Source organism: Doryrhamphus excisus, chromosome 1, assembly GCF_030265055.1.
Source record: "Doryrhamphus excisus isolate RoL2022-K1 chromosome 1, RoL_Dexc_1.0, whole genome shotgun sequence".
Classification (NCBI taxonomy): domain Eukaryota; kingdom Metazoa; phylum Chordata; class Actinopteri; order Syngnathiformes; family Syngnathidae; genus Doryrhamphus; species Doryrhamphus excisus.
Window position 1 is genome coordinate 24876272 of NC_080466.1, and position 22613 is coordinate 24898884.

At 39.3% G+C, this 22613-nt stretch overlaps 1 protein-coding gene across 4 annotated transcripts in view; it reads right to left on the reverse strand.

Moving 5' to 3' along the window:
* luzp2 (leucine zipper protein 2) overlaps window positions 1–22613 on the reverse strand; it is a 193724-nt gene that overhangs the window by 46444 nt on the left and 124667 nt on the right. For all 4 annotated transcript variants that reach the window (XM_058075738.1, XM_058075728.1, XM_058075719.1 and 1 more), the window contains exon 6: window positions 2239–2301. In XM_058075738.1, coding sequence (XP_057931721.1) covers window positions 2239–2301 — 63 coding nt within the window. The remainder of the gene's footprint in view (window positions 1–2238; window positions 2302–22613) is intronic.

Genomic DNA, 22613 nt, shown 5'->3' on the forward strand with positions numbered 1-22613 from the left:
GTCAAGACTTATCTAGTCCCACCCCCCTAGCCACTCAGATTCCAACCTCATCCCAACATAACATATATTATTCCTTGTCGACACAGAATAAAACCATATCCAACCACCCTCACCCAGCTTGAGGCACCCAACCACGTGCCAAGAGCAACCAGTTCATTATTAGTCGTCCTGTCTTCCATAGTCCAAAAGAAAGAAAGAAACCACCCCAACTAAACAGTCAGCACAAGCTAACATGGAGAGAAAAACATCAATCAATGTTATGATATTGTTTCAGTGAGATTGAAAAATAAAAGTATGTGAGAGAAAAAAGAAAAATATTCTTTAAAATACATCAAATTAAATAATCACACTTAAGTCTTACTACTTCCCAATTGTCACTGCTATCCCAACTACAGTGTTTTCCACTTCCTTTATTCTTGTATTTTTTATTAATTTTTTATTTCTGTTATTTTATTTTTTATCCCTTCCTCTTTCCCCTCCCTATATTGCAGGGGTCGGGAACCTTTTTGGCTAAGAGAGCCATGAAGGCCAGATATTTTAAAATGTGTATCTGTGAGAGCCATATACATTTTTTTAAACATTGAATGCAATAAAATGTGTGCATTTTTATGTAAGACCAACAGTTTTAGATATAATGGGCTCTAATTACGTAGACCAGGCACACTACCCCACGCCAATGGGGTGTGGCCAGCACACTTTTGTGAGCAGCGCAGTGTCTAATAATAAATCAAATACTTGCTGCCATTAATGCAACTTCTGCTGCTGCATGGTTTTGCACCGTACTCAGTATATTTCATTCTTTTGGCCATCTTTGCCAGAAGGCTTGGTTCTGCAGCTTTAGCTAGGTGACTATTTGACTAAAGGAGGAAAGTTTACATTTACATGTTGACATCTCAATGACCGAGGTAGACTACCGCATTACCCAGTAATAATCAAGTTTTGGTGTTTGACCTGGAAAATATTATCAAGAAAGATGGATGTGGTCGGCCGTATTGCAGTAGAAAATAGATGGACGAATTAAAATGCATAAGAAAGTTTTGATTTTTAATATTATTTTTAACAGTGATTTCTGTGATGTTTACTTTAAAATGTTAGCAAAAATACATTTTTATTGTGGTAAGAAATGCTTGAGAGCCAGATACAGTCATCAAAAGAGCCCTACCTGGCTCCCGAGCCATAGGTTCCCTACCTCTGCTATATTGTGTCATGCATTAAAAGGCCAGGGTGTAGAGTGGGCCTGTTGAGAGTGGGCAGCAGCCCCAGTCAGCAAGCCCTCACCCGGCTGCCTGTCGACTTAACTTGAGTTCATCAGTGGTGTGTTGTCCATATTGATCATCAGAAAGGATTTGATTTTTCTCAATAAAGCTATCAAGTCTAGAATTGAAAACCTTCTCTAAAAGTTTTGCGACAGCAGTGAGACAGTTCTATAGTTAGTAAAGTTATGTTTATCTCCTTCCTTATATATGTATAGGAATCACTTTTGCTACTTTCATATTATCTGGAAATTGCCCAATTTGTAATGATAAGTTACATATATATGTTAAAGGCTTAGAAATGCCTTCAATTACACTTTTTAAAGTCTTCATATCAATATCATCACAATCTGTGGATGTTTTATTTTTACAATCTGTAACAATATCAATTTGTATCAACAGGTGTGAGAAACATAGATATAAACATATAGATTTATATTGATTAACTTATAGTCATGATTTTTTACCTTTGAGTTTTTTGCGGCAAAGTTCAAAGCAACTTTCACCAAAAAATTATTAAAACTATCAACAACCTTTTCCATATTATTTATAATTGTATTATCTTCCTTAAAATATGGTGGATAGTTAATAATTCTTGACTTATTCTTAATGATATTTAATATGTTCCATAAACCCTTAATATAATTATTATTGCTTTCCAACAGTTTATTATAATATTCTTGTTTACATTTTCTAATAATGGCAATCAATTTATTTTCATATCTCTTATATTTATCCTCAGCTTCTTTTGTTCTATCTTTTATAAATTTCCTATACGGTGTATTTTTCTTCTTGCATGCATTTTGCAATCCTTTAGATAACCAAAGGTTCTCTGAGCACTTATCTTTTTTACAGCATATTTTTCTTGGACAATTTTTTGTCATACAGTTGTTTAAATACGCTCACAAATTTGTTGTACGCTTTGTTCATATTAAATGCAGCAATGCCAATATTACCTTTGTTTCTTACAAGTGCATAGACTTACCTCCTCGGTGTGAGCATCACAAAGTTTGTTTCCTGACAAGAGTTTATTCTTCAAGCTCTTGTTCTGTAAAAAAAAAGAAGAAATTATGAAATTGGTGGCGTCAATCTTGTATTATTTTCAGACCTGCCAAGCTTGAAGACGTTTTATGAGTATAGGTCTTCAGGGTATCCTCAGGCCAATCCTAGATTGTGATGTAAGTCCAGTTCTGGTGTAAATTTAAGGCTTTCTTTGAATAAAGATTTTCATTGTCCAAATCTGCTTCATTCAATTTTGTCCATAGTCGACAAATCGCCATTAGAGCACAGCTAATGGGGGGTATCTGTACAAATAAACGGATCTCATTTGCAACGTTTTCCACCACGAAGAAAAAAACCCTGGATAAAAAAATAAAATAGCATCTATGCAGCAACAGCAACACAAGCAAGATCAACAAAACCAAAAACAGTCGCATTCCGCATCAGCAAAGTCCAAATAGAATAAGAACAACATGGAACAACGATGAGCCAATTCAAGAAACAATACAAGCAGTTGATGTTTGCTAAATACAAGGATGAAGAGTCTTGAACCAGTCATGATGTGCTATATATATCACTATATTGACATGCACTATGGTACCCATTATGGCATTGGATGCTCATATCACCTCCTACGAGGTACGAGGTACATTATTAAAAAAAAACCAAAAAAAAAACCTTAAACTGTATTATGGAAAGCAGGAAGTGAACAAATGTAACAGTTAGTGATTGTAAAAGTACCAGATGGAGGGGTAGGATTTAATAAGCTTTGCTTCTTCCTACTCCTTTTGGACATGTGGAACTGGGAACTGATTATGGGATGCACTCAATTGGAATCTGATGCATGTTCAAATGAAATTAAACCATTACCATTACCATTACCATTACATGGCTTGGAAAACACCAACTTGCCAAACTCGCATTTACCAGCCTATGTTCTTGCCTTCAAATTCAGTCAGGATATAAAATGAAGTTGGTGTAACCCATTTTAAATGATACGCCATGTTGACTCCTGTGGTGTGATACAGTCTGTAAGAAACTGCTGACACAAGTTCTCTTATATACAACCTCTTATTTCTTGGGGTCCACTTTCACCTTTTTAAAATACATTATGAGCCAATAAGTCCATCGATGACTATCTTCCTAGTGTGCCGTTAACGCTGGCCTCGGCTGCTTTGGATTGTGCCAATGAAGCGTGTAATTGTATTAATGGGTGGTAGGTATAGATTCAACACACCTGTTCAACACAGACATCATTTTCAATTATTTATTAACACAAATGAGGCTGATAAGATATTCCAGGGCTGTACGCTTACAGTGGCTTTTTGCTGACTTTGCTCCAATACAAAGTATTGGCTAGCGGGGTTGCTAGTTGAACTACATTTCTCGGCTGAGTGATGTTAACGTTGCTGTTTTCCACATCAAATATCTTTTCAGTAGTGAAGGTATTTTACCGATCAAATAGCCTACACAGAAGCTCCATTTCTCCAGGCATTTCCACATTTTAAATGCAACAGAGTTTCTGCTGCGGTTGGGGCGGTAACCCTGGTAATGACAGACGCTCCTTCAAGTGACATTACGTACCTGTCGTGCTTCAGCAGGACGGCTACAGCGGGTGACAGTGATAGAAAAGGGGAGAGAATTGGAAAGTGACTTCATGTCGTGAATCTTGACGAGCTCTGGAAAATACCTGAATGTACGTATATTTCCTTCAATTCTGCTATGACGTCACGTTTAATTTTTAATTAGGCTGTTACCGCAGTGGAGTAAGTTGTAGTCTAATATGTTATAACATTCATTTGTCTTCCCTTTGCAGTATTTATATAACATGGGGTTGTTCTCAAACTGTAGACAAATGAAGAGTTTGATCCAATTGGATTTAAACTTGCAAACTTTGCTAGCACTGTCAACTGTCTGTTGTCCCAGATTTGACATTTTCGCTCATATTTCTCTCACCAATTTCGTCTCCCTCCTTGGTTCCACTTTGACAATATGAGTCGTTTTGATTTTTCACAGGACACATCTGTCAACTTTCCTGCAATGCGACATATCCAACTGATAACCATAGTTCCATCAGTAAGAGGGTGACGTCACTGGGAATAAACAAGAGAGTTTTGCGTTTTGGAGCCTGTCATGTACATAGAAAAAGAAAAGTTGTCAATTTATATACATTCATTCATTTTCTATCGCTTATCCTGGAGGCGGGGTACACCCTGGGCTGGTCGCCAGCCAATCACAGGCCACATACGTATAGTCAAACAACCATTCACACTCACATTCATACCTATGGTCAATTTGGAGTGGCCAATTAACATTGGACATATACAACATGCAAACTCCATATAGAGATGGCCTGTGGGTGGAATCGAACTTGGGTCTCATAGCTGTGTGGCCTGCGCCTTACTCACTTCTCCGCCGTGCAGCCAATTTAAATACAGATGTATAGAAATTGTACTCTAATTTGATTGACTTTATATGGAGATTTTTATATTAAATTATATTATATTATTATATTATAAAATATATTTTGGGGCGCAAATGTGAGAAAAATGTACGCTCAGCAGCAGCTGTCGGCACCCCCGTGTAGTCAGAATGGAACAATCTCAATCACATGACATTTTCATATAATGCAATGCCAAGGTTGTTCGTTGAATCAGACTAAATCGAATTAGTCAGAAATAGTCAGTTATTGTACGACAACCCCTATCTCACTTCTAAATTCAGGATGTTTTAGAAGGCGTATGTCGAGCTATGCACAGAGACGGAAAAAGAAAATTGAAACTAGCAAAATTCAACAAAATGTATTATTGAGCGTATCGAACAGTACAAGCGTATTTAAGGTGTGAAAATGTGCGCTCTATATGAAAAACGTGTACATGTCAGTGGAAGTGTATTTTATAAAAATCTTATAAAATAACCGTTTTTATTAGAGGACAAGCTAATTGTGAAACTCATACAACAAATATACAGTATATTTTTTATAAGTTACCCAAAAGCAAAAGGTTAAAGAGACTATTCCTGTGATTGTTTTATTTAGTAAAGAAAAATGATATTACACCCTGTGTGCTCTGAGCATTCAAATGAGACATTGAGTACATTTCATAAGTTCAATAACATACTCATAATGAGGAGATATCCAGTCACCTAATTATTTGCAGCCCTTTATTCTTCATTCCTATCCAACAGAACCCATCTGAGATTACGAGTAATCGTTTCATTGACCAAAAACAAATGCTGAATAAAACAGGTGTTTTTTCAATGTATTCTTTTAAATATGTAACTATCAGCTGTGTTTTTGGTAGACTATACTGAATCAGCATAAAATTGGGTAGCAGGAGCATGCCCAATGTTTTTTTAGAGCAAATCCATATGCAGTCATCTCCACTCTGCATATTGAATGAATGGATGACTGGCCACAACATTCTGGCCACTTGCACTGATTTAATGAGTACAATAGCTATTTAAAAAAAAATCTGCCTAGATAATGATGCTCCGTTTAAAATTGACAATGTCAGGGAGAGTTTGTTTTCTGTGTCTGCATGTTTTTTCCCAGATACCGTATGTCCAATTTCTGGGATTTCATTACCTCAATTTTCTTCTGTTGTATTACGACTCGTGTTATGTCAGTATTGCCTAATTGCATAGTCTGATTATATCAACATGGGCTGTTAATATTTTTTTCTGGTCTTTTGAGATTTTCCTCTCAGGGGTGTCAATCGTATTAGTGATTTGGCTTAGTTCTTACCCCAGATGCCCTTTCCCTCACATTTGTCCAGGATTGGGACTGGCATTGGTAATCTCCAATGACGTTGAGTGTTGGTTGGCCAGGAATTGAATCCGCTCAAAGGCAGATGGTATACTGTACATTACATACATGTACTGTAATTATTATACATGTCAACATTTATTGGTGGTGATGTGCAATCTCATGTTTGTCTCTATCCAATATGGTAGAGCAGTGGTTCCCAAACTTTTTACATTCACGTACATTCATTTTATAGTAATTCTGTGGATTTTTTTCACGGTGACATTAGAATAAAGTTTGACATGAGCACTGATAAATAGAAAAATTATAATCCTATATATCTTTTATGTATTCCACTCTGATGTTGGCATCCTTCCCTTTGAATGGATTTCATTTGAATGGACTTCACTTTTTGGTCCACTCAGGACGGCTATGGTTTAAGTCTGCTTGTTGATTTCATAGCAAAGTCATTCATTCATTCATTTTCTACCGCTTTGATCTTGCTTGTTGAGTATGAAGTCCATTATCTGACTGTAATCTTCCCATGGTGCCCCGATTGTAAAATAACCACTACCTCCTTCTTAATAGTATGTAAAATACAAAAAAATACCCATAAAACCTAATTTTCAAACCTCCACTCACAGTGCCAGGTTTCCACGGCTGCGGCATGTGGGGGATTCATTGGAATGCCAATATCAATTAAATCTTCAAGATGAAACACTCTTAATGCACAAAGTAATCATTCACACCTACTTATTTTTGACGTGATGCACACAGAGCAATGAAGAACTTACCGCTCTGTCTCCTTCCTGTTTCGGGCTCCTCGCACTGTGAGGCATTCAGGTGCACTCGTAATTTTGAGTGATAGCGCTAATTGTTTTTCATTTTTATTCCTGTACCCCCTATGGCAATTGACGTACGCCTGGGGGTCTGGAAGTATAGCAAAGCACACCAGAGAATTTGAAGGTGTACATCTTTATCTACTGAACCTTTATTACCTTTTTTAACCAGTGGTTATGAAAAAAAAATAAAATAAAATATACATATATATATGTATATACAATATGATGACTGGTCCATTTGTGTTACCAAGTGCAAGGCATGCTGGCGCAATAATCGTGATATTTATTATGCGTGTTGATCCATGTCATAATACAATTAGATTACTGTTGTCTTCACTAATACAGAATAAACTCTGACAGAAATAGGCCTTTTGTTTCTATCCATTGATCCATCCACTTTCTACTGCTTGTTCTCGGGTGAGCGTATTTTCATTACCGAAAACCAGGATGCACTGTTAGTGAGAATCAAATTAATACACATTTCATATTTCAATCCATTTCAAAAATGCTTTGTCTGTGTAGTTATAAAATTTGTATATTAGAAAATACTATCACAAACCTGAACAACACAAACCTGAGGTCAAATGCTTGAGCTCCGGAACTTAAATAATATTTGGGAATATGAATCACTGTTCTCGGGCGGCACGGTGGTCTAGGGGTTAGCGCACAGACCTCACAGCTAGGAGACCATGGTTCAATTCCACCCTCGGGCATCTCTGTGTGGAGTTTGCATGTTCTCCCCGTGCATGGCATTGCCACCGTACCCCGCCTTACGCCCGAAGACAGCTGGGATAGGCTCCAGCACCCCCCGCGACCCTCGTGAGGAAAAGCGGTAGAAAATGAATGAATGAATGAATGAATCACTTTTCTGCATGAAGTTTTACGATTTGACAATTTCATAATAATTCAACTCGGCAGAAGAACATTGTAAGTTTTGCTTTTTCTTTGGCTTTTTGGCAACACTAATTTAAAAAAACAAACAAACTCACATGGCACTCTCTCAGGGATGACTTCACATATGCGTAGCAGAGTGCCTCAATGCCGCTCAATGAAAAACAATGAAAACCACAGAATTTTCATCACTTTCTAAAAGCAAACAAACAAAAAAAAGGGCAGCCATGACTGGATATGAAAAACGAACGGTTGGTCACTCTGGCTTATCCTATTCAAAATCATGGGGAGCAGGAGTCTATGCAAACCAAGCAAAAGGCCTCACTGATTGAGGACGGAAGCCCCAGTGTTTGCCATCAAAGTAAGGAGAGTCAAGTCAGCCTTGACGAGGCATTAGTCAATACGTTTACATGCGGTCAATATTTGGGTTAAGGTTAATATTCTAGTTTCTGAAATATTTAAAAAAAAAACACTTTGAATGATGGTATGTGTTTACAAATCCTGCTTTGCGTAATTTCTCGCTCACCTTCTGATAGATTTTGCTAATGGCGGACTTCCTCCCATCTATAAAATAGATAATGTTCCTGTCTTGAACTCATGAAGTGGCTTGTTTCCTCCTCGCTCCAAAAGTGTAGGTTTTTGTGTGCCACCGTGTTTACACGTAGTTCCTGCCAAAGGCACAAGATTCCTTTTGAACAGAACATGCACAGAACACAAATGAATGTTCCATTTGACTTATCCATAACCCAATAGTCAGATTACAAAAGGGGAAACAAGGGGTAACTGGAAAATAAGCATATTCAGGTTTTTCAAAAGTAGTGATGTTACACAAGGTGCCGGGGCTTTGAAGCGTGTGTCGAGTAATCGAGTGTAAGGTATGCATGTCATGTCATGTTAACATACATCTCCACAATTTTGCAGACATTCCTCCAAATACAATGCGTCAGTACTATTATCTGATGAATTATCAGCATATATTGATACGTATATGATATCATTCTGGCAGTCTTTTCATTTTACATGGGGCAAGTTCGGGCAAGTAGTTCTCACCTTAAGGATTCCCCATGGGCAAGTCATTTTTATTTTTAATGTAGAGCCCAAACAGAGCCTAAACAGATCAGCATTCAATGCATCACACATGAAGATACATCCGCCTGTAATTGTATCCAATCCATTCTCGAACCAGTTGACTGAAATGGTTTGAAGCCTCACGGGGCTTCATCTCGCCATCACTATTCAAAAGGGTTATTAGTGTTTGCATGGCAGTGTGCAACCGGGATAATGCCCCGATCATGATAGGTTTATTTGACTGAATGTAAACGCACTCGTTTGCGCATAGATCGCATAGCTTGCGGTTCAACATTCAAGCCAAGTATATTTCTGTTAAGTATACATGTACCACATGCAAAGGGACCTGAACTAATGAGCTGGCATAGCAACAGTTTTGTGCCGCAGTGAGGCAATGCTGGCCGAGTATCAATTCCACACAGTTGCACCTCTTCTCACTCCTACAGAGGGACCACCATATGAGGACATGTACAACTGGCAGCTGTCACCAAATGTGATGTAGTTAAGCCCCTGGACATTCTCTGAGCGAAAATGAGATCCTCTAGAGCCTGTCTGTCACAGTGCATTATGCAAAATGCAGTACTCTGAGCTGTATATGTCCAAACGTGTTAGTCCCGGAGCACAGTATATCTATGGACCTGGAAGAAAAGAAACATTGTCATATTTATATGTTGTTCTTTCCACTTTAAATAAATATAACTGTGCGACACACATGAAATGCACCATCTGTCTCTCAGTCACATGGGCATTATCACAGATTATTGCCTTCGGTTACTATAGTGACAGATACCTTGTCTTATTTTTTTCTGTCTTTGTGAATTGAAATTTATGTATCTATTCCTGTCTTTTTTCAAATTATTGAAAATTACAGAAGCTCAAATTAAGTTCACCGGCAACACATTACAATAAGGTACGTACACTACAGTATTTCATGAGGAACAAACCAAACTAGCCCTAACCACTACTCTTTAGTAATATGAGTGGTTAGTGCACAGGCCACCCAGCTAGGAGCTTCGAGTTCGATTCCCCCCTCTGGCATCTCTGTGTGAAGTTTCCATGTTCTCCCCGTGCATGCATGGGTTTTCTTTGCGTACTCCGGTTTCCTCCCACATTCCAAAAACATGCTAGGTTAATTGGCCACTCCAAATTGTCCATAGGTATGAATGTGAGTGTGAATGGTTGTTTGTCTATATGTGCCCTGTGATTGGCTGGCCACCAGTCCAGGGTGGACCTCTCTGGGAAAGGCTCCAGCACGCCCGCGACCCTTGTGAGGATAAGCGGAAGAAAATGAATGAATGAATAGTTCTTCATTAGTTCCTGACTAACTACTCTAAATGTGTGCCTTAGTTCCTCAGTAAGTACTCTACTCATTAGTTCCTCATTAGTTCTTAATTATTCCTTCAGTAATGACCTTAGTCATTGGTTCCTGAGTAACTACTCAATATTTGTGTACCTCATTGTGAAGTGAGACCAATTCACCTGTAAAGGTTACATTTTAGGTTTATCCTGAAATGTATTTGAAATATTTCCAACTTCCTAAAAAAAAAAACCTAAAGTATTATTCCTAACTTTTGTGAGTAGTATACTAGCTGAGATACGGAAAACAGGGAAGATTTAAATCGGCTCTGGTTCTTCACATACTTTTGTGGACATGTTGAATTCTGCAAGTGTTACCACGTGACTTGTTAAACGGATTCATTGCAAGTGGCTCAGTATTACACTTTTTCAAACAAAAAATGTAACAGCACCATTGCTGACAAAAGCAGTTTCAAAGAAGCAATCAACAATTTCCTGTCATTCTGTTATTAAGACAGATTATTCTTTCACTGACAGCTAATGTCAGTACCGAAACTCTCAATTCTTACTGTAGTTGACAACAAACATAACTAAACTAGTGTTAGTTGACAGAGTATATGTACCTTAAGCAAGAAAAGGCGGCATTTAATTCTTACAGCAGCTGCACTCATTCCCTTTATGCACGTTTGAAACAGCTAAAAACATAACCATAGGCCCTCAGAGTGACTTTTACCCTGTCAACTAAACGTTCAGAAAGATTAATAATATAGGAGCAGATTAACATCTTAATACAGAAAAGAATAACTAGATCTCCTGGTTGAAAACATTTAAACACATTAACTCAGACTATTAAGTGGAAAATCTATTTACTGTACTTGAATGTAGTTGTATGGATTTGAATCAGATCAATGTCGGACTAAATCCATGCTCCAGTAGTTAAAAAAAGTCATTATTTTAAAGTTCAATGGTCCAAGGAAAATTTACCCATTTAAAAAAGTGGGAAAATATATATAAATATATAACGTCCTTGCATGAAATACTTTTTTTATTGGTTGGCTCTTCCTGCGACTTATACTCGAGCGACTTATAAATGAAAAAAAACTGTTTATGTTACATAAACACTGGACACCTTTTCTGTTCATGTTTATTTTTTGCATAGCTGAATAAGCATTGTGTTAGCATATCTTACATCTATTCAGCCTGTTCTCTATTTTTTCTATTTTTCTTTTATTGTTAGAACTTGCCTTCCAAGAGGACGTATTGTCTGTTTTAGTCAAGTAGTTTGTAAAATAAAATACCCGCAAAAAAATGTATGTTTTCTACCTAATTATGCCTTTTGGCCTTGTGCGACTTATATTTCAGAGAGACTTATAGTCCAGAAAATATGGTACTCAATAATATACTTTTACTTTTAGACTTTTATATTAGAAAATCTTCTAAGGGGTTCTCAACTGATATAATCCAAAACACACTAAATTATGAGAATAATGAGATAATTAAAAAAAACTATGAAATAATTATAAAACTTATTAAAAAAAATAATAATGAGAAACTATGAGATAATCATATAACGTTTTATTGTACTTTTTTACTTTTTGTCCGCGACTCAATTTTGGGTTGCGATCCACCATTGGAGAAACCCTGGTCGAGTGGTTGATTCACCTGACATCTGTGCAGGCAGCGTGGGCGCAGTCCAGGGTTGGACTGGGACAAAAATTCAGCCATGAATGGACTTTTTGGTTCAGACTGCAACCGCCCCCACCCCACATTACATGCATCGTCTTGTTTACAAAGAAACTGTCAAGGGTTGGGATGATACCCACACGGTCTGGCGTGACAGGGAACAACATGGACCATTACACTAGCAGAAACTGGCAACAGGGGATGTGACTTTTGTGATTTTATTCTTTTAATTGGTGACAGCACCTCGGACCGACTTGATGCTGCATGCACGTGTCACAGTAACAATGTGCATTCTTTGCGCACATGCCCCCCTTGCACAAAATACAAAATACAAAACACAAAGTACTGTGCAGAGCATGGTGCAGTTTGATGAGGTCTCATTCACATGTTGTTATCATTATCAGCCAAAGAATGACAGCGATATGATCCGATATCTCGTTTTTATTCCAATGTGCTAAACTGCACCATGTCCCACAAAGCAACAAGCTCAGTATTATTACAATGAGTATTATTATCAATCCCAAATGGAGGATGTTGGTAACGAGTTATGTGTTTATGTAAATGAAGCATCATGAGCAAAAATGGGGGTTATGTTACGCAAGCTTTAGAATGTGGGAAAACTTGAGAATCTATCACATAGCCAAACATTACAGTAAACAAACAGCAAAATTAACCAAAACATACCGTACAAAAGGGCGGCACGGCGGTCGAGAGGTTAGCGCGCAGACCTCACAGCTAGGAGACCAGGGTTCAATTCCACCCTCGGCCATCTCTGTGTGGAGTTTGCATGTTCTCCCCGTGCATGCGTGGGTTTTCTCCGGGTACTCCGGTTTCCTCCCACATTCCAAAAACATGCTAGGTTAATTGGCCACTCCAAATTGTCCATAGGTATGAATGTGAGTGTGAATGGTTGTTTGTCTATATGTGCCCAGGGTGTACCCCGCCTCTTGCCCCAAGACAGCTGGGATAGGCCCCGCAACCCTCGTGAGGAAAAAGCGGTAGAAAATGAATGAATGAATACCATACAAATGCAACCCAGCAGTCATAGACATCTGCTTTATCAAACTAAAAGAAAAAGGATAGATAATGAATAATGATAGACCTCTGTAAAATAGGACTTTATACTATGCATGTTTCTTCCGAAACACATTTTGAGCTGGCCTGAAGCAAGGAGTGTGGAGAAAGCCTGGCCTTGGTTTGTTTTATTTTTCATGTAAGAAGGCAGAACATACAAGCTTTGATATGTTTAAGCAGTAAACAACAGAACAACATCAACAGCCGGGACGAAAACACTGAACAACCTGCTCAGCGACAGCTTCTCGGCTTGGTTCTTACACTGCTGTCCCACAATATTGGCCTTGAACACACCAGTCATCAGTTCGTTATCCAGCATCAAGTGCCGACCTACAGCCAAATTTCAACAGTGGTCTTTCCTGCACACAGACTCGTCCTCAGCCTTCAAATATGGCAGCAGGGCGAGTCAAAAAGGGGGAGTTGCTTCTCCTTTGTTGTTTTCATTGGACTCAGTCTACAGAACAACCCCTCCAGCACCAGAGCAGCTTATCCACTGAAGTGTGTGTCCGTCCATAAGGCTGACCTTTACGTAGCTTTACATTTTACTCATAATCAGAAGAAAGATTTAAAAAAATATATTGAGCATGGAGCATTATAATTAAAACAATAATGAATAAAGGATTTCAATTAGGGAATCATTGGCCTATTATGCTCATTTTCCAGCCCTTTGTATTGAGTTGTAGTTTGTATAGAGCAGCTACACACAATAACCCACATAAAAAGCTTTGTAGAGCTTCCAGAATCTGCACCTTTTTCAGCTGTATTTCCTGGGCTTTCCAAAATGTTATGTTTTAATTTATTCCACCCACAGCCCGCCTCTGGGCACACCCACTCCGTTGTTATTGGTCACACTCCCAAGCGCACCTGTCAGTATAGGAGGTAGGAGACTCCTGACTTACCGTGTATGAACTCAAAGAGTGGTAACCTAGGTATGCGTTTATTGAGTGCAAAAAATCTTGACACATTGGTAGTGTAAATTTGGTAAGAAAATGGGACCCGATATGCTCCTTTTTGGTCCTTTATATTTAGATGTGGACTCCTCTAGAGCAGCTACAGATGATAACCTGCACAGAAAGCTTTCTAGATCTTTTGGTGTGCTGTCCATTCTCGGAAACCATCAAACCTGACTCCGCTGGAGATATTTTGAAAAGAAGAATGGTCAAAATTCCTTCAACCAGAATCCAGACCCTCATTGGAAGCTATAGGAAACGTTAATTTCTGCAAAAGGAGGATCTACTAAATATTGATGTCATTTTTCTGTTGAGGAACCCAAATTTAGGAACCTGCCTACTTTTGTTTCAATAATTATCGCACACTTTGTGTAAATCGTATAAACTTTATAAATTCATTCATTCATTCATTTTCTACTGCTTTTTCCTCACGAGGGTCGCGGGGGTGCTGGAGCCTATCCCAGCTGTCTTTGGGCGAGAGGCGGGGTACACCCCGGACTGGTCGCCAGCCAATCACAGGGCACATATAGACAAACAACCATTCACACTCACATTCATACCTATGGACAATTTGGAGTGGCCAATTAACCTAGCATGTTTTTGGGATATGTGGGAGGAAACCGGAGTACCCGGAAAAAACAGAGATGGCCGAGGGTGGAATTAGACCGCCGTGCCGCCCTAAACTTTATTTATTGATTTATTTTAAAAACAAAGTTTTATACTACGATATGTTTAACTGACATTGCTGATGCAAACAGCCAGTGATTTAAAAAGGAAAATCTTGAAAATTACCTGGCGTGCCCAAACTTTTTCATACCACTGTAACTTGGGCCCCGTGGCAGTTAGAGGACCTTGGAGTTGTCCTAACCTTTCCACCTGGCTTGCACCCCTGGGCAATAGCACTCTTCATAAATAAGTAGAAAAAATTCCAGTTGATCCATGTGATGGGTATCGCTGGATTTCACTTTTGGATTGGAATCGGTAGGATATATACAGTATGCGACCTGACAGTTTGAAGGAATAGCTGTTTCCTGTATTGGTATCTGCTGATATGATGATATACTGATTAATATCAGTATTCTATATATCGGTAAAGAGCTAATATCAAGTATCTCTAACTTAAAAAGACATTCACTGTCAAACTGAATTCACCGCCGGCATTTAAAAATTCAACCTGAGTTTTTCATCTGCAGTCACTGTCCTTGCAAAATACTTTGCAAACATTTTTTGTTATGCAGCAAAAAATAGACGTCCCATTGCGAATTTTAAGAGTTGACCACCATAGAACCCTGACCACTCTTCTGCAGACTGCAGCTCAGAAATCCAGCCAGTGGTGCACTGTGAGGAATAAAACAACGCCACAAAGTGACAGTTTGACACAAATATTCTATGCTGATGTGGCCTGCCTTTCACTTTTTCTCATTTCTGTTCACCAGCACACATGCAGTCATAGGCACACAATACGCATGTCAGGAAAGACAGATATAATCGCACTTTCACAACAACTAAAAGCTATTTCAAGCAATTTAGTTGTCACACAGAGTGCCATATTTTCAACTTGATGAAAGGCATACATGCCAATACTGCTGCAATGTAACCGGTAGTACCTAAACCAAAAAAACAAGTACATTTTGATGCCTCATTCCAATGCTAGTGTTGGGAATGAAATTAGAAATGGATAGTTACCAAAATAGCTACTGTCACCTAATTCCGTAGTCAACTGTAATGGTGCTGTTTTATTTGGTGTTAATAATAATAATAATAATACATTTTATTTCAAAGTGCCGTTCAGGACACCCAAGGTCGCTGTACAGAAGATATAAAAACATGAATATAAAATACAAGATAAAAGAGAACAAATAATGAATAAGAACATACAACAAATAGGGGGGGGGGGGGGGGGGGGCATGTGACACAGTTAGAGAGAGTAAGCTAGTTTGAGCAGATGAGTTTTGAGTTTGGATTTGAAGATGGGAAGCGTGGCAGAGTTACGGAGGTCTGGTGGCAGAGAGTTCCAGAGTTTGGGAGCAGAGCGGCTGAAAGCTCTGCACCCCATAGTGCTAAGGCGTGCAGAAGGTTAAGTTTTTCACGATCATGGTGAGCATCTACCTAAGAAAGTCTGGTTATAATTCACCACAAACTGACAGACTCAGCCACCTGCCACAAGTGCTTGAAGGTGCTACTGTGCAATTAACGTTGTGCAAGTAACTTCATTTTGCTCAGTAACACATGACTCCAGGATCAGCTAGCACCTAGCCTATCATTGCTATAATTGTGTTTGAGTTATCAATTTCTGCTCCAATTGTGTTATGCTCTGCTGGAGCTGCTCAACAATGCTGGTCCTGCCTGGTCCTGCCTTCTTAAACCAGGTTTGGCGACTCACGTTTTGCCAGATTGTTGCATTGACTTTGCTCATTCCTTGCTCAACCATTGCCTCATGTTGCCACCTTGTGTGTTGCTAGCTTTCTGGACATTGGCTCTCCTAAGTGTTTTGTGTGTACTTTGTTTCTTTTTGGATTTTTCCCTCACATGCTGTTAGCACTCTGGACATTTACTCTCTTAAGTACTAAGTAGATTTTTTAAGTTTTTAAGCTTCACCTGGTTCTTTGGTTGAACTTTGTTTGTGTTCTCCCACGCCGTTGGGGTGCAATGTTTGTATGAAAACCTTTTGCTTAATGCCAAACAATCTGGTCAAATATGGACCCAGCAGAGGCAAAACATTTTGGCTCCACCCTATCGCACTTTGAGGGCGATTATGGAGGCCATTTTCTCCTTGTCGGCTAACTCGGGGGCGCTTGACCAAGGTTTGGAAAGGACTTGTGCTCACCTCTTCACCGGAAGGCTCTGCCCCACCCCCCAGCGTGGTCGCCATTAGCCCATCGCGGGCTTCAGCCGTTACTGCATCTTTTATCCTATGAGTACACTGACAATGAGCTGCTGGTGGGTGGCGAAACTGGGGAGTTGCATCCAGATCTCATCCAGGCTTTGATTGACTCTGGGGAAGATGATAGCTTTTTGGACTCCAATTTTGTTGAGAAACACAGGCTTGCTAAGGTTCAAATCAGGTCGCCTAAAGATGTTCACTCTTTAGGAGGGCCAGGGTTGGTAATTGGAGTACTTTCTATCAAAGAGGTCACAAAAGACCCCACAACAACATCCAAAGAACTGCACCATAAGAAAGACACAGGGCAACAGCCTGCATGGCAAACTACTGCTGAACAAAAAGAACATAAAGTCTCATCTCACCTTTGCTAGAAAACATATTGATGATCCCCTAATCCCCTTGGGAAAATACTCTGTGGTCTGATGACACAAAAGTTGAACTTTTTGGAAAAATCCTGAAGGAGAATGTTTGGCCATCTGCTGGCAACCAACTTGGGTTCATGCAGCAGGACAATGATCCAAAACTAAACGACGACTTTGGAGTGGCCTCGTCAAAGTCCTGGTCCGAGATGCTGTGACATGACGTTAAAAAGGTGAAAACTTTGTTGTTAGCTCTTCTTAAATTTGACAATACAAATTATAAATAAGAATGATTTTCTCGAAAAAGTATTGTGGACCTTTCATGTGACTGATTGGGTGCACCACACAAATATTGGTCCAAAAACAAAGAACCACATTTCATTTTCCACAAGCTGGCAGTAACATCCCTGGTCCATGTCCAGACAATTGACCTTTTTTGCATTTCATACTACTCTCGTTCTTCTTGTTTCTTATGACTGTCACATCGCCCCAATAAAGGCAGAGGTAAAACTTAAAAAAAAAAACACTGGCATGCCAAGATATATCTTGCAGTTTACATCACAGAGTTAATTCTGGATTTAAGACTTATTAACCTACATACAAACCAAATCTGTAATGCCATAAAATACAAATTTCTTGGAAACACAGCAGAAATAAACTAAATAAAAATATTGTTTGGCAAAACTATATATCCTTTTTCTATGGTGCTTATCCTCACTAGGGTCGCGGGTATGCTGGAGCCTATTCCAGCTGTCTTGGGGCGAGAGGCGGGGTTGGACTGGTGGCCAGCCAATCACAGGGCACATATAGACAAACAACCATTCACACTCACATTCATACCTATGGACAATTTGGAGTGGCCAATTAATTGTTAATTAATTAACCTAGCATGTTTTTGGAATGTACTCCGGAGAAAACCCACGCATGCACGGGGAGAACATGCAAACTCCACACAGAGATGGCCGAGGGTGGAATTGAACCCTGGTCACCTAGCTGTGAGGTCTGCGCGCTAACCACTCGATCACCGTGCAGCCCTTCTTTGCGTTTCATATTTCAATTAATTTCTTATGTGTTCATTTTTCTTTAGTATGTTCTGGCCTGGGCGGCACGGTGGTCTAGGGATTAGCGCGCAGACCTCACAGCTAGGAGACCAGGGTTCAATCCCACCCTCGGCCATCTCTGTGTGGAGTTTGCATGTTCTCCCCGTGCATGCATGGGTTTTCTCCGGGTACTCCGGTTTCCTCCCACATTCCAAAAACATGCTAGGTTAATTGGCGACTCCAAATTGTCCATAGGTATGAATGTGAGTGTGAATGGTTGTTTGTCTATATGTGCCCTGTGATTGGCTGGCGACCAGTCCAGGGTGTACCCCGCCTTACGCCTGAAGACAGCTGGGATAGGCTCCAGCACCCCCGCGACCCTCGTGAGGAAAAAGCGGTAGAAAATGAATGAATGAATGAATGTTCTGGCCTTTACCTACGGTCCTCCTTCTTTCAATTTTTCATGTCAGAGTGCGGCACTTCCCGAGCTCGGCGGTTCTACTGGTCTCATGCAGCTGTCCCTCATCAGCTCCCCTACTAATCACCTCAGCTGCAACAGGACGGTGCTTGATTAATGTCTAGTCTTGCTACTCCATGCCAAACGCGTTAGTTATTGTTCCTGGATCATTCTTACCTTTTTGCCACCCTGTGGTCTGGTAGGTCACCCGGTTGACTTTGTAGTATTTTTGCCTTTAAGTAATTTATTCTCCTTTTGAACTGTTTTTTCACTCCTGCACCATTGCATTTTGTTATAAGGACTCAAAAGGGACTTTATCTGCTCAAGGTATTGACCATCGGGATACACCACTTCCTCCTCTGCGGGCCTGACAACGTACAAAGTAAAAAACTCAAACCATTTACTAATATGAGCCCGTTTAACAGTACAGTACAATGCTATGGTGTAGGGCTGGTCGATATATATTGATATTTACTTTCAAAGCCAGTCATATCTTTGATATATTAATATAGACTGGGTTTGCACTGTACTGAGGTACTTTGAATTCAGAGCATAAAAAAGTATTTTTCACCACCTTTAAAAAAAAGTGCAGTTCCCCTTTAAGACTATAACATACAGTATATGTCACATATGGTGGATGACAGTTTGCCCATGAGAAATAATAATTTATTGACCTATACAGTCAGTCCGTCGCCACTTCATGGTTCGAATTTCACAATTTCACTCTATCACGGTTTTATAAAATTAATATATTACTGCGATTTTTGTGGTTGACTATGGCTTATTATTTGTCAAAACATATGCATATTGAAGCAAAACCAATGTATTCTCGGTCTAAATCAATGATTTCCAAGCCTTAATCTGGCCAAATGAATTAAAATGCAAATATATCTGTAAGGTAATCAGGAGACGCATTCGAAGTGAAATGTAGTATTCTACACTAGTCACTTGGTGTCAGTAATGTTAAAACAATGAGACGCTACAACTCACATTTGTGTCATTATATGGTTACATTACCTTACAATTCTCTATGCGTAAAAAAAAAAACAAAAAACAAAAATCATACCAGGAAGGTAGGAATTAAACTAATGTAACAGTAACAGATGGTAAAAGTAACAGACTGTGTCTCCAATATTGGGTAATACAAGTGTAAATGTGTGTATAAGGTATTTTATTTCATGTTTAAATCGTTAAAAAAACATATTTACAAGGTCATAAACTACAAAAGTATACCATTTATAAATACAGAATCCTGCAGAAATTGCAGACATCCTCTTGCCACAGTCGGGTCTGGATATTTGGTGTCCATTCCTTTGAACGTGGAACACTTAGTCACGTGACCTTTGATCATTGACCTGCATCCATCAAATTCCGACACTGAGCACATTCTGTAGTCTCTCACCTGTCTGCTTGGAGCAAAAAGCAACCTCACATGCCATATCCATTCTCATTCCATTTCACTTAAAGCTCAATTTTTGCTGGTGCACTTTTCCCCCCAGAATGCGTTTCAGCAATCATATGTGTGAAATGACTTCTGACAGTGTCTTGATGGTGCTGAGAGCCTCTTTTTGTTAATACTGAGGCTATTCAGTCATTGAGTAATATAGCAGCCGAGCAGTGAGAAAGCCATTAATTCCTCATGGCGTTAATATCCTGTAGCTAAGTGTTTTGTGTGAATTAGTCAGGAAAAAAGGCCATATTTTCCATCAACATTTTTTAAATGACAGAAAATTCATTTCCTGCTTACTATTTTATGAAGCAACTTTTAAGAAGTCATCTGTTTTGTCTTTCTCGCTCATGATAAATGATACATTTTATTAACTACTGTTTTCCCCATGAAAAATACAGATCAAATTGTGTCTTTTTCCTCAATTCAACCAAGATGAAATAAGACCAAGGCAGGCCATTTTAGACTAAAAGCATCAGCAGCAAGGAGATGAGTGTGCGGCAAAGATGTCTATTAGGATTCTCTGTGCAAGCCTGAGGAAACCTAGCAGGATCCACTTTCACACATAAGGCATTCTCCTATATAATATTCCTCATAAGACAGGAAACACTGATAATATTAAACACAAATATGTGTATTGGGGAACAATGAAAACATCATATCAGAAAGCTGTGTTTCTTCGTGAGACCGCAGTGCATGCCCAGATCAGCCAATGTAATGAGTGACTGGTGTTCAGCAGTCGGGGGGCACAGAGCAGTCTGCCCGCCCCTCACAGGTTGCTGCTTCACACAGCAACGGAGGAGGCTCAATCTAGTTGCATCCATATTTTGCTTTGTAAATACACTACCTGCTGTTTTCAACTATCAGTAATAGCAGAGTTTGACTGAGATTATTCTGGAGATATTTTTTTTTTTTCTATTTTGAAATTGGCAACCTGGCGGCACGGCGGTATAGTGGTTAGCGCGCAGACCCCACAGCTAGGAGACCAGGGTTCAAATGCACCCTCGGCCATCTCTGTGTGGAGTTAGCATGTTCTCTGGGTTTTCTCCGGGTACTCCGGGAAACCGTTCCTCCCACATTCCAAAAACATGCTAGGTTAATTGGCCACTCCAAATTGTCCATAGGTATGAATGTGAGTGTGAATGGTTGTTTGTTTATATGTGCCCTGTGATTGGCTGGTCACCAGTCCAGGGTGTACCCCGCCTCTCGCCCCAAGACAGCTGGGATAGGCTCCAGCAACCCCCGCGACCCTCGTGAGGAAAAAGCGGTAGACAATGAATGAATGAATGAAATTTGTAACCTTGTTTAACCAAAGACAGGAAGTGAACTCATTAACTGCTGAGATAGGGACAAGGGCTAGGAGGATAAAATATGCTCTGCTTCTTCCTGCTACTTTCAGACATGTTGAATGTCTAGTAAGTGTAAGCATGTGATGTACTGTTCGGCAGTACTGGGTCATCAGAGTCCCTTATGAATTAGTGTTTACACTGCTCAGGACAATATGACTTACTTTACAACAACAGTACAAGACAACAAGAAGACGGGGTGTGCAATCGGGGGGCAACAGTACACAGTAGAACGTCGGACCGTTTGAAAAATCCTTTAATAATGATAATAAAATAATGGTATTGGCTTTACTTCATTTGAACATGCATCAGATTACAAATGAGGGCATCCCATAATCAGTTCCCAGTTCCACATGTCCAAAAGGAGTAGGAAGAAGCAAAACTTATTGAATCCTACCCCTCCATCTGGTACTTTTACAATCACTAACTGTTACATTTGTTCACTTCCTGCTTTCCATAATACAGTTTAAGGTTGACTTAAACTTACTCAATCCATTCCATAATAAAGAACGAATTTGGGAAGAAAAAAGTTGTAACAGGACCAAAACTGTAGTCAAGATACTGAGGTACAGACACCTTATTCACAAATTATTTGTCAGCTAATGATAGCCATTTGGCAAAGTTTAGCTACCACCGTTAGATCTATCATCGCAACAGCATGACTGCAAATTGTTGGTCGTTTCTCTGGGACTTGTGTGTCTCTCCACGCACAACGGGCATGCCCTTGGATTCAAGACAGTCAGGAATGACAGCCATGAAAGACGGTCATCTTATTTGGTAATTAAATGTCAGGTAATGGTTTAATTCATCTTGAACATGCACACAATCACAGCAGGCACTTTGCATTATTATTTGGGCCGAAAGACAATTTATATTCAATTTTGTTTCTTTAAAAGAACAGACTGAATCTATATTTTTAACTATATGGTAGCCGGTGGTGTTCTTCATATATGTATGTATAGTTTTATTTGTGTCCAGCTGCAAACCCTTTAATATACATTTAAACATGTAGTTAAGAGTGTTAAACTGTCATTTAAAACATGCAATCAATGAAGGCAGCAGTTTGAATTGGAAACATTCAAATCATATTTGCTATTTGCTATATATTTGCTATCTATAGGACAAACTGTTTTGGAATTACAGCATGGAACGCATTGAGGCCAACATTAGAGGTTTTCCTATAACAATTTAACATTGTTACCGTTTGACTTGCTGAACAATACATTTTCAGAAAGTGACTGGCTAATAAATTCCGTGCATGCAGCCAGTTTAAATGTCA